Here is a 12876-nt window from a genome sequence, read left to right on the forward strand (position 1 = left end):
TGAGGTAGGTAATTAATCTGCTTTGCAAATGTCATCTTGTCCTCATGATCCACAATCAAAAACCACAAGTACAGAACATCCATGTGTGTCCCTGCCTGCTGGAGCATGAAACATCAGAGGAGGTGGTTCTTGCCAAACAATTGGTCGCTCAACTGGGCAGGGAGCCAGCCTCCTCTGCTCAATATGCCCCTAGCCACAGACTCACTGAACAGTAACTTTGCTCAAGGCTAGCTGTGACCTCAGGGTAACTACAGTAGGCTTTTGCAGCAAGCCCATTCAGGTAAACAGCTCTTCAGATTCTTAGTCTAAGTCAGTGATGGTATCTCTCTCTCTTCTCTGTCATTATGTTTGTTTCCCTCCATCACCCGCTTTTGTTTCCTCTGTACGGCTAATATGGATCTCCCTTACTTCCCTACGTGCCCACCAACTGCAATTTGGAGAAGAGACAGAATGAATAGAGTAGGGCATAAGGAAGTTGAGTGTAAATAACTTGGAAATTATCTTCTCTCTGGGCTAAATATTTCCATTCTTACAAAAGAAACTCCACTTATATTGATACTAGTATCAGTTGATATTCTCAATATCCTATGATGTTCACACTTTTTCTGAGGCTCATACTTCTAAAAACTGTTGAAGCTAGAATTTGAACTTGGATCTCACTGATAGATGTCATCAAATCATGTGTACCTATATATGAATCAAAAAATGATTAATATCAACTATCTTGATTCATCTATCAGGAAAGGTATACACAATCTTTATGATCACCAGACCAACAATTCCACTTTCAATCTATTTGTATTTGAGCACATGTAAATGGCCTGGATGAAGAAACTTAACTAGGAAACGGAGCATTTCAGTGTGGCAGAAATTGGTCTACCCTAGGGAATCAAACAATGTGCATTATAAAGTGACATAGCTCTGATTGTACAAGATAGTCCTCAGATCATACCTTTTTTCTCAGAATTCTTAGAGTATCCATATTCGTTAACCTTACTTTATGTTGTAGGATAAATCCATTTATATGTAACATGCCTGGGTTCAGTCCTGGTGATAGCCTTGAGGCTAATTCTTCTTCCAAGTCAAAACAGATTGTAATAACACAATGCTTGCTGGCTGGGGGAAAAAAGTTATTTTAATGGTTTTCTTTCCCTCTTCAGGGCAGAAGAGCCTTCTTAGGTCTGAATCCCTAGAGACCAGGCCAGTTTGAGACCACCATGACCAAGTTCAATGCAGAGTAGTGGGTTATCTTAGGTTTGGAATGACAGCTGTGCAAGAAATGATGAATAAACTATCTTGAGCATTTCCACAGGCCTCTCCAAGCAGGGCATTAGATGAGATCAAATGACTGCCTTTCCCTGTATGATCATATTTTTCCTGGAATCCTCCACTTTGGCACATATTGTTTTTTCAGGTAAGCAAACTTAGGAGCAAAACACCTGTTTTTTTCTTTTCATTGTAGAAAAGAAAAAGAGTCATTTGTGACTGGATGGGAAAATTTTGCTGAAACATAGGACTTTGGGCTTGATAATACCAATTGGGTATCACTGTCAGAAAGGGGGGCTTCCCTGGTGGCTCAGATGGTAAAGACTCCGCCTGTAATATGGGAGACCTGGGTTCGACTCCTAGGTTTGGAAGATCCCCTGGAGAAGGGCATGGCAACTCATTCCAGTATTCTTGCCTGGAGAATCCCTATGGACAGAGGAGCCTGGCAGGCTAAAGTCCATGGGATCATACAGAATCAGACATGACTGAGTGACTGAGGACAGCACTATGGAAAGGGAGAGCTCCCCTCGTGGCTCAGCAGTAAAAGAATCTGCTGCCGGTGCAGGAGATGCAGGAGACACAGGTTCAATCCCTGCGATGGGAAGATCCTCTAAAGGAGGAAATGGCAACTCCAGTATTTTTGCCTAGATAATCCCATGTACAGAGGAGGCTGACAGGCTACAGTCCATGGGGGTCACAAAGAGTCAGACATGACTGAGTGACTGAGCACGCACACACACATTAGAAAAGGAGTTACTATGGAAAATCCTCCATTATTGTGAAATCAAATAAATAACACATTTCTATATAATCCATGGGTCAAGAAAAATAAAAATGCAATTTAAAATTATTTTGAACATGACAAAAATGAAACGAACAAAAGTTTAGACTCAAAGAGAGTCATTACCTTCAAACCCTTCACCTTCTACTGCAATTCCATCCTTATCCTTTATATAACCAATCTTATTAGTCTCTGGTTTATTTTTTCTGTGTTTCTTTTTGCTCAAATAAACATACATATGTACATTTTGTCATTCTTCCTACTTTCTTACATAAAAGATAGCATAGTATAGGTACCTACTTGCATCATGCTTTTCCCAATTTAAGAATGTCTTGAAAACCAGTGCATATCAGTTTACAGGGATTTCCTCATTCTTTTATGCAACTGCATAAAACTTTATTGGATGAATATACCAAAGTTTATTCAGTCAGTCTTTAGGTGTACAGGCATTAGTTTGTGTCCAATATTTTGCAATAAAAACAATGCTGCAATAAATAATCTTATGCATATATATTTTTCTATCGTTGGAAGGTTATCTTCAGGGTATATTCCCTGAATTGTGATCAAATATGAATGCAAAGTAGTTTTGTTCAACATTGCCAAATTTCACTTCATAAAAGTTGTGCGAATCTGCATTCCCACCAGTAATAGATGGTATTTCAATATAGTTTTATAGCATTTTTTTTATCATACTGCATTTAAATATCTTTTACAAATTTAAGGGTGATTTCCATATCTTTGGGGTTTGTGTGTATATATGAACCCTTTATGATAGGTGTTGCAAATATTTTTTCCAGTTTATCAGAATTTTTTAGTTTATATTTTGTCATGAAAAAATTATTTTTGTTTGAATGTCATAAAGTGTATCAGTTATTTCTGTTATTGCACAGAGATCAATGAACCATTACCAGAAAGTCTTTCCTACGTTAAGATTAAAGAGGAATTCAGTTGTGTTGTATTTTGATCTTTGAATAGTTTAATTTTTTATGTTCAGATCATATAACCCCAAATAGTTTTTACTCTTTCTTCAATGACACAGCAAATTTATAAATGAAGTTAAGACTGTGAAAAAGGAGTAGAGAATAAATAAATGGATGAAGTAATTAACAAAGGCAGACCACCTACAAATTTTATTGCCATAAATTATTTTGTACACTTTGTGCAAATAAGTAACTGCATTACATTTCTTTATCCAGTCAGTAACTTCAGTGAGTGAAATCAAATTCCGTGGAGAACTACTAACCTATTGTGTCTGTTCTTTATTTGCAGAACTCTTCAAACCACATGATTACTCTGAATGGCCTGAGGTAAATTTAAATTTATAGCAGTTCTGAATTTTTATTTTAATCTGATCACTCTCTTCAAGGGATCTCAAACTTCATAGTGGTAAAGTAGAATGGAAGTTTTCTGTATGACTTTGGGCGTGTAACTTAACCTTGTCAGGCTTAAATTTACCCCCATGTAGCATAAGCATTATAATAATAAAATGCATCTCTGAACGTTAAATGAAATAATCCCTGTCACTTGTCCAAGGCTTGTAGCTCACTCGGCAAAGAATCTGCATCCAATGCAGGAGACCTGGGTTCGATCCCTGGGTTGGGGAGATCCCCTGGAGAAGGAAATGGCAACCCACTCCAGTATCATTGCCTGGAAAATCTCATGGACTGAGAAGCCTGGTGAGCCGCAGTCCATGGGGTCACAAAGAGTTGGGCACGACTGAGCAACTAACACTTAAAAAGTTTAACAGTGGTACAATAGCTCAGTGGGTCAAGAATCTACCTGCAATGCAGGAGACCAAGGAGATGCGGTTTGATCCTTGAATTGGGAAGATCCCCGGGAGAATGAAATGGTAACCCTCTCCAATATTCTTGTCTGGGAAATCCCATGGACAGAAGAATCTGGCTGGCTACAGTACAAAGGGTTGCAAAGAGTTGGCTACAACTGAGAAGCTAAGCACACATTCAGAATTTAATCCCAGTCTCAATACAGAACCCTCACTCTTAAGAACTACATTTAAACCCTTGTATTCTAGGAGTTCACATAGCTATCTCTACTCACAAACTTCTGAGTTTCTGGCATGGGGACTCCAAGTTTAAAGGAGAACTTTCCATTTGGGGTTTAAACTGAGTTATTACACTGTTTATGGCTTCAACAGATGATGAATGGGTGAGGACTTTGTAGTCAGAAAAGAAACTTGCCTAACTAAAGCCCAAAGGAGACGAAATCTTGAGAAAGATCCATTAACATCCATTAACTAGTAACATCTGATATTACTTTTATGTGGGGCAGAAGTGACAGGCCAGAAATAGATGAGGGAAAATTGATCAGTTGTTATTCATACGATATTTTATGATGCTTGCAGCCCCCGTGTAAAATATATTACCCACTGGATCCTCTTTACGATGCAGACTGTCCTGAAGTGACAGCATATGTTTGTGGGACAAATGGCCTCACTTACAAGAATGAGTGTTTCCTTTGTGTTGATCAGTGGTAAGTTCAAAATAAGATACCATTATTTTTTCTCTATATTTCTCCACAGAAATTTCCAATAATTTTAGCAAGGAACTGGATTTGCTGATTCATGGATTTTTTTTTTTTAATAGCCTCCATTGGTTCACAAAAGACTGGAAGACTGGAGATAAGACTATACATATAGTAAAGAGAAAAGTCTTTTTAAAAAAATTTAGTTGACTCATTTAAAAACAAAAGATAAAAGCTTACACAATATTTTGGCAGAATTGTACAGAGATCGTATTAGTAGATAGTCTATAGATCATGCAAGCATAAATAGAAATCCATTTTTAAAAAATCAAATTTTCTTTAACAACTTACAGTGACATACATATGAATAGCACCCATACCTTAGCTTGGAAGAAATAAATACAGGTACTGATAGAGACATAGATACAGACACAGACAAAAACACAAGTGTAGATATACACATGAGTAACAAAGTGGTTATGTGGTCTTACATGGATAAAAATTGACAGTGAACTTTTAATATTTTTTGCCTTTCAAATAAATTCAATGGGAAATTTAGACTAAAAATTATATTCCTTGTAATATGTTTTAGCTCTATTTGAAATTGTTTTTACAAATCAGTCTTGTTGTGTCTTGTAAGTAACTCTTTCATGACCTATGAAATCCTGTCTGTTGGGAGTTTCTAAGAGTACCCTCAAGTTTGATGATGCCCTAGTAGGACTCATAGAAGTCAGAAAAGCCGTTATATGCATGGTAACAGTTTATTACAATGAAAGGATATGGAATAAAATCAGCAAAGGCAGAAAACTCATTGGGTAGAGTCTGGGAGATCAAGCACCATCTTCCAGTTGTGCTCTACCAGGACAGTCACAAAGGTAGTGCTTAAATTCTCCCAGCTATGATGTGTCATAACTTGTATAAAGTATTGCCAACCTGGGAAACCCACAAAAGCTTTGGTGTCTAAGCTTTTTAATGGGGAAAGGCAGCACCTACTCGACTGACAACTACTAGTCTCGAGCCCCCTCCCCTCAGGAGTTAAACTGATACAGAGTGACTTAGCAGCACAGCTGAACAAAAACATTCACCTGAGGGTAAACTATCTGGCATGGCCTATGGCCCTAGGTTACAAAGTTATTCTTGGGCAGAATATCCCAAGGGTTCATAGGCTACTTCCTTTGAATTGATTTGAGCATCTTGAGTCTGCTGAGCTAACTCCTTTATGCCTATCTTTCTTTGAGAAGAATCTTCATGGATTTCCGGCATCATGTTACCATGCCAAGAGAATTATTTCTGAGCACTGAAGGAAACAAGGTGTAGAAATTAGTCCAATAAAAGTAATACTGACTCATCTTCACAGCAAGTAGTAGCCTCAGAGGATGACTTTAAAGGAAAGAATTGGAAACTGAAAAATGTGAATTAAACAAGTATCTACCACTGATTTCTAAGAAAGAAGAATGAGAATTCATGAATGTTGTCAGACTAAGTAGAAGATTAAATTACATAATATGGTCGTTGTCACTTTCTCAGGCAGGGCTAATTAGGCAAGAAACTTGGAAGTGTCTTCTTAGTTCTTACACATAAGCTTTTTTCATACTGTCTGGTATTTGGGTGCACACCACTACAATGACCAGCATAAGAAGGACCTACCCAGAATGGCCTGGGCTTTTGGAAATTAGAATAGGTTGACGCAGAATTACATTGTGGGCTGGATTCTCCAAGATGCTACAACCCAATGACTTCTCAAAGATGGTTCTGAGATTTTCTTCAGCCTCAACTGGGAGACTTGAGAAAGTTTTAGAAATTCTAAGATCATGCCTCTGATCTATTCTGGCTCTTTCTCTCTCCTTTCTTTCCTCCCTCTCTTCTTTCTTTCCTTCCCTCCTTTCCCCTCTCTTTTTCATTTTTCTTTCTTTTCCATTTTATAAGTGTGCCAGAGAATATTGATGCCAATGGCAGGGATGGTACAGGAGACTGTGTATTTGTTTTAATTCTCACTGTGACTTGCATGTATAAACTTGGCCTTTATGCCATTTCTGTATTCAGGGCAAAAAGAACAGTCCTGATGTTCTTGAGTGAGGGAGGCAGTCAAAACACTAAGGCTGTCTTTGCCCTTAGCTAGTGTTTTGAAGAAAAATTCTGATAAATTGAAATCATAATCCTGAGAGATATCTACCATTTATGAACAATGTAAATCCCTTAGAAAAAGAAAAGAAAAAAGAAAACTGGAAAATACAAGCCTACTCAGTGTAGGGCCCTAAGAATAAGTACCAAGAAAACACAATTGTATGAAACACATCCCCAACTCTTCATAAATTTGTGGTCTTATGTGCCAAGAAGAAATATTGCATAAGAAAATTCATGGAAATAGAAAACAGTATTGCTTCTGTTTAACCAGAACAGTAGTATATCACTAAATTTTTATGGTTGACAGTATTTTAAAAAATCAGATTTTACCTAAAAATACAGATTTCTAATTTATTTTAAAAAATACAAAGTGAAGGACTTCACTTGCAAGAAAAGCAACAGTAATCTAGTAGCAACTCTCCATCCAAATGGTGTCCAGGTATCTCAGAAAGCCACAGTCCCACCTCTATCTATTGTGGGAAGGTGGCCCAATTCACTTACTTATATTACCAGCTTGGCTCCTACAAACAATTATGTTTGAAACCCCTGAACCAAGAGAGAAAATCAAATGTATATCAAATGTAAGCCTAATACGGGGATTAGGATGGAGAGTCATTTGATAGAAGAGGCAGTTACAGGATAGAATTTTTTTTTCCACACAGATTTTTCTCCCCTCCTTTCTTTCTCTGCTCCCTCCCCCTCCCCATGTGTGTGTGTGTGTGTGTGTGTGTGTTGTTTTTCAGATTCTTTTCTATTACGTGAAAGTGAAAGCCACTCAGTCATGTCCAACTCTATGTGACTCCATGGACTATACAGTCCATGGAATTCTCTTAGGCCAGATACTGTGTATAGTTACCAGTGCTAAACAGTAGGTCCTTTTTTTTATCTATTTCATATATCAGTTCAATTCAGTCACTCAGTCGTGTCTGACTCTTTGTGATCCCATGGACTGCAGCACACCAGGCTTCCCTGTCCATCACCAAGTCTCAGAGCTTGCTCAAACTCATGTCCATTGAGTTGGTGATACCATCCAACCATCTTATCCTATGTCGTCCCCTTCTCCTCCTGCCTTCTATCTTTCCTAGCATGAGCGTCTTTACTAGTGAGTCAGTTCTCCACATCAGGTGCCCAAAGTATTAGAGTTTCAGCTTCAGCCCCAGTTCTTCCAATGAATATACAGGACTGATTTCCTTTAGGATGGACTGGTTGGATCTCGTTGCAGTCCAAGGGACTCTCAAGAGTCTTCTCCAACACCACAGTTCAAAAGCATCAATTCTTCACTGCTCAGCTTTCTGTATAGCCCAACTCTCACATCCATACATGACTACTGGAAAAACCATAGCTTTGACTAGACAAACCATTGTCGGCAAAGTAATGTCTCTGCTTTTCAATATGCTATCTAGATTGGTCATAGTTCTTCTTCCAAGGAGCAAGCACCTTTTAATTTCATGGCTGTAGTCATCATCTGCAGTGATTTTGGAGATCACTGCAGATAGTGATAGACTATTTGGAAATAGTCTGTCACTGTTTTCATTGTTTCCCCATCTATTTGCCACGTTGTGATGGAACTGGATGCCATGATCTTAGTTTTCTGAAGGTTGAGTTTTAAGCCAGCTTTTTCACTCTCAACTCTTTCGCTTTCATCAAGAGGCTCTTTAGTTCCTCTTTACTTTCTGCCATAAAGATGGTGTAATCTGCATATCTGAGGTTATTGATATTTCTCCTGGCAATCTTGATTCCAGCTTGTGCTTCATCCAGCCCAGCATTTTGCATGATGTACCCGGCAGATAAGTTAAATAAGCAGGGTGACAATAAACAGCCTTGATGTACTCCTTTCCCAATTTGGATCCAATCCAAAATTAACAATAACTATTATTATTATATAATTATATTATATACTATAATAAATGTTATTTAAAGTATTATAAAATAATAATTATATACGTATTAATATGTATATGTTAATCCTAAACTCCTAATTTATTCCCCAAACCTCCTATCCCTTTTGGTAATCCTAAGCTTTTTCTATGTCTATGAGTCTATTTATGTTTTGTAAATAAATTTATTTGTATTATTTTTAAGATTCCACATATCAGTTCAGTCGCTCAGTCATGTCTGACACTTTGCGACCCCATGAACAGCAGCACGCCAGGCCTCCCTGTCCATTACCAACTCCTGGAGTTCACCCAAACCCATCTCCATTGAATCAGTGATGCCATCCAACCATCTTATCCTCTGTTGTCCCCTTCTCCTCCTGCCCTCAATCTTTCCCAATATCAGGGTTTTTTCAAATGAGTCAGCTCTTCACATCAGGTGGTCAAAGTATTGGAGTTTCAGCTTCAACATCAGTCCTTCCAAAGAACACCCAGGCCTGATCTCCTTTAGGATGGACTGGTTGGATCTCCTTGAAGTCCAAGGGACTCTCAAGAGTGTTTTCCAACACCACAGTTCAAAAGCAGCAATTCTTCTTCTATGAGTCTATTTCTGTTTTGTAAATAAGTTTATTTGTATCATTTTTAAGAGTCCACATATAAGTTATATCATATGATATTTGTCTTTTTCTGACTTACTTAACTTAATATGATCATCTCCAGGTCTATCCATGTTGCTACAAATGGCATTATTTCATTCTTTTCTACGGTTGAGTAATAGTCCCATTGTGTGTGTGTGTGTGTGTGTGTGTGTGTACATACACACACAACATCTTCTTTATCCACTTATCTGTTGATAGACATTTAGGTTACCTCCATGTCTTGGCTACTGTAAATAGTGCTGCAGTGAAACTTGGGGTACTTGGGTCTCTTCAAATTAGAGTTTTATCCAGATATATGCCCAGAAGTGGGATTCTAGGATCATATGGTAACTCTGTTTTTAGTTTTTTAAGGAAACTCTATATTAGTCTCCATAGAGGCTCTACCAATTTACTTTCCCACCAATGGTGTAGAACGGTTTCTTTTTCTCTACACCCTCTCTTCCTTGTTAATATTCTGTTTTGATGATCTGTCCATTGGTGTGAGTGGGGTGTTAAAATCTCCTACTATTGTGTATTGTCAATTTCTCCTTTTATGTCTGTTAGTGTTTGTCTTAGGTATTGAGGTGCTCCTATTTTGGGTGCATAGATATTCACAATGTTATGTTTTCCTCTTGGATTGATTCCTTGATCATTATGTAGTATCCTTCCTTATCTCTTGTAATCTTTACTTTAAGATTTATTTTGTCTGATATGAGGATTGCTAGTCCAGCTTTCTTTTGCTTCCTGTTTGCATGGGATATATTTTTCCATCCTCTCACTTTCAGTCTATATGTGTCTTTAGGTCTGTAGTGAGATTCTTATAGATACATATATATGGGTCTTCTTTTTGTATCCATTCAGCCAGTCTGTGTCTTTCAGTTGGGGATTTAATCTGTTTATATTTAGAATAATTATTGATATATATGTTCCTATTGTCATTTTCTTAATTGTTTGGGGTTGATTTTGTAGGTCTTTTTCTTCTCTTGTATTTCTTGAATATTTAAGTCCCTTTAACATTTGCTGTAAAGCTGGTTTGGTGGTACTGACTTCTCTTAACTTTTGCTTGTCTGAAAAGCTTTCTATTCCTCCATCAATTCTGAATGAGATCCTTGCCAGGTACAGTAATCTTGGTTGTAGATTTTTCCCTTTCAGTATTTTAAATATATCCTGCCATTCCCTTCTGGTCTGCAGAGTTTCTGCTGAAAGATCAGCTGTTAAACGTATGGGGTTTCCCTTGTATGTTACTTGTTGCTTTTCCCTTGCTGCTTTTAATATTCTTCCTTTGTGTTTAGTTATTGTTAGTTTGATTAGTATGCACCTTGGTGTGCTTCTCCTTCAGTTTATCCTGTATGGGACTCTGCACCTCTTGGACTTGATTGACCATTTCTTTTTCCATGTTGGGGAAATTTTCAACTATAACCTCTTCAAAAATTTTCTCATACCCTTTCTTTTTCTCCCCTTCTTCTGGAACCCCTATAATTCGAATGCTGGTGCATTTGATATTGTCCCAGAGGTCTCTGAGACTATCCTCAGTTCTTTTCATTCTTTTCACTTTATTCTGCTCTTCAGAAGTTATTTCCATCACTTTATCTTCCAGCTCACTGATTTATTCTTCTGTTTCAGATATTCTGCTTTTGATTCCTTCTAGAGTATTTTTAATTCCAGTAACTGTGTTGTTTGTCTGTTTATTCTTTAATTCTTCTAGGTCTTTGTTAATTAATTCTCGCATTTTCTCCATTCTGTTTTCAAGGTTTTTGTTCATCTTTACTATCATTATTCTGAATTCTTCTTCAGGTAGTTTACCTATTTCCTCTTCATTTATTTGGACTTCTGTGTTTCTAGTTTGTTCCTTCATTTGTGTAGTATTTCTCTGCCTTTTCATTATTTTTTTTTTAAGTGATTGTGTTTGAGGTCTCCTTTTCCCAGGATTCAAGGTAGAATTCTTTCTTCCTTTTGGTTTCTGCCCTCCTAAGGTTGGTCCAGTGGTTTGTGTAAGCTTTATATAGGGTGAGATTTGTGCTGGTTTTTGTTTGTTTTTCCTCTGATGGGCAAGGCTAAGTGAAGTGGTAATCCTGTCTGCTGATGACTGGATTTGTATTTTTGTTTTGTTTGTTGTTTAGATGAGGCATCATGCACAGGGTGCTACTGGTGGTTGGGTGATGCTGGGTCTTTTATTCAAGTGGTTTCCTTTGTGTGAGTTCTCACTATTTGATCCTCCCTAGGGTTAGTTCTCTGGTAGTCTAGGGTCTTGGAGTCAGTGGTCTCACTCCAAAGGCTCAGGGCTTGATATGGAGTTTTGCGTGGTTCTATATATTCATTTCCACTGGTCAGGTACTCCTGTCCACTCGCAACTTGTGTTCTGCATACACTTCTGTGTCTGAAGGTGTATTTCTGATGTATCCATGGGGAGAGATGTACTCCACATCCACCTACTCCTCCGTCATCTTCAGAACACTTTTTCAATAATTAAGACATGGGTGGGGAATGTGCCAACTGTGGTGGTCATGAACAGAAATGGAAAAGAGATGGGGTAAAGAGAATTATAGAAGCAGCTTTCCTTCTCAGGACTCCATTTGGAAGAGAAAGGAATGTGAAGCAAAGCCCTCTTTCTTTATGATACTAATCTTTATTTTTTTCTTTTTTCTTTAGGGAATTTGGTCCTCATATTAAATTTGAAAAGTATGGAAAATGTGATTAATGGATAACTGAGTGTTATACTTGCTTATTCTTTTCATGACTTCTGAAAATTATTTCTTCTGAAATTTGAATATGTATATTAAATAAGTAACATACCTCTATGCTTTATCCAAATTTGGAACAACATTGGAAACAAAAGAAAACTAATGGAGAACTGTATCACATTTATTACAAATAAACACAATACTGAAAAGGGAGGTATTCATCTCTGGGTACTGATTGTTCAAGTCACCTTTCATTTTGCTTGGGTCTGTTATCAAATATGCTTATGAACACTCCCCTGAATCAATTTATCCCAAATTGCTGGTTTATCTGCAAAGTTAGTCCCTGTCCTGCTAATCTCACTTAAAGACATGAACAAAGCAGAAAATATTTCCCTTACACCTGAATACAATTGTTTAAGAATTTCTACCTCAAATTCATGAATGAAGCCCACCTTAAGTAGTGTAGAAAAGAAGGGAATATTAATAGAAGGAATAAATAAGAGTTAAGAGCTTTGGGGAACAAGCATGTTTTTTGAGAGAAAGGGAGAAAGTGCTTATCATTTGACCCTCAATTCAAGCATGCCTAATTCTCACTCCATCCCATCATTCATATTACACCGGTCAATAAATCCTCTCTTCTTTTTAACTTAACCTGGTCTATAATCTGTCACTTATGGCTGAAAGATCTCAACTAATACAGAGAGGTAAAATCACTATATTCAATCTGGAGAAGTGAAAAATGAGGAGCTCTCTCCTTAGGCTTTTGTGCTCTGTTCCTAGTACCTGGTGCTGCCACTAGATGCCAGCCTCACTGTTCTAACTCACTCTGAGGAACTGAGCCAGCTGAGTTCAGAAAAAGCACATAAGTCCCTTCATCACTGTTTCAGTGTATGCACAGTCCGTCTCTGCTAATAGGTGAGACCTTTATCCTCTTATACCTTTCTCCCTCCTGTCTCCAGTGCCCTGGTCAGTAGGGTCCATCTGGGTGGCTCTCTGGAGCTGGGGTGATAAAGTTTCAGCTCTCTTGGGTC

General features: G+C 37.8%; 1 protein-coding gene across 1 annotated transcript; it reads left to right on the forward strand.

Annotated features, from left to right (window-relative positions):
- The first annotated feature begins 1344 nt into the window (after positions 1-1344).
- On the forward strand, positions 1345-11862 carry SPINK13 (serine peptidase inhibitor Kazal type 13). The gene is made up of 4 exons (XM_068979334.1): positions 1345-1414; positions 3317-3354; positions 4410-4537; positions 11814-11862. Exons 1-4 carry the CDS (start codon positions 1345-1347, stop codon positions 11860-11862), a joined length of 285 nt encoding a protein of 94 aa, XP_068835435.1.
- Positions 11863-12876: the final 1014 nt, after the last annotated feature.

This window comes from Capricornis sumatraensis, chromosome 9, assembly GCF_032405125.1.
Source record: "Capricornis sumatraensis isolate serow.1 chromosome 9, serow.2, whole genome shotgun sequence".
NCBI classification, from domain to species: domain Eukaryota; kingdom Metazoa; phylum Chordata; class Mammalia; order Artiodactyla; family Bovidae; genus Capricornis; species Capricornis sumatraensis.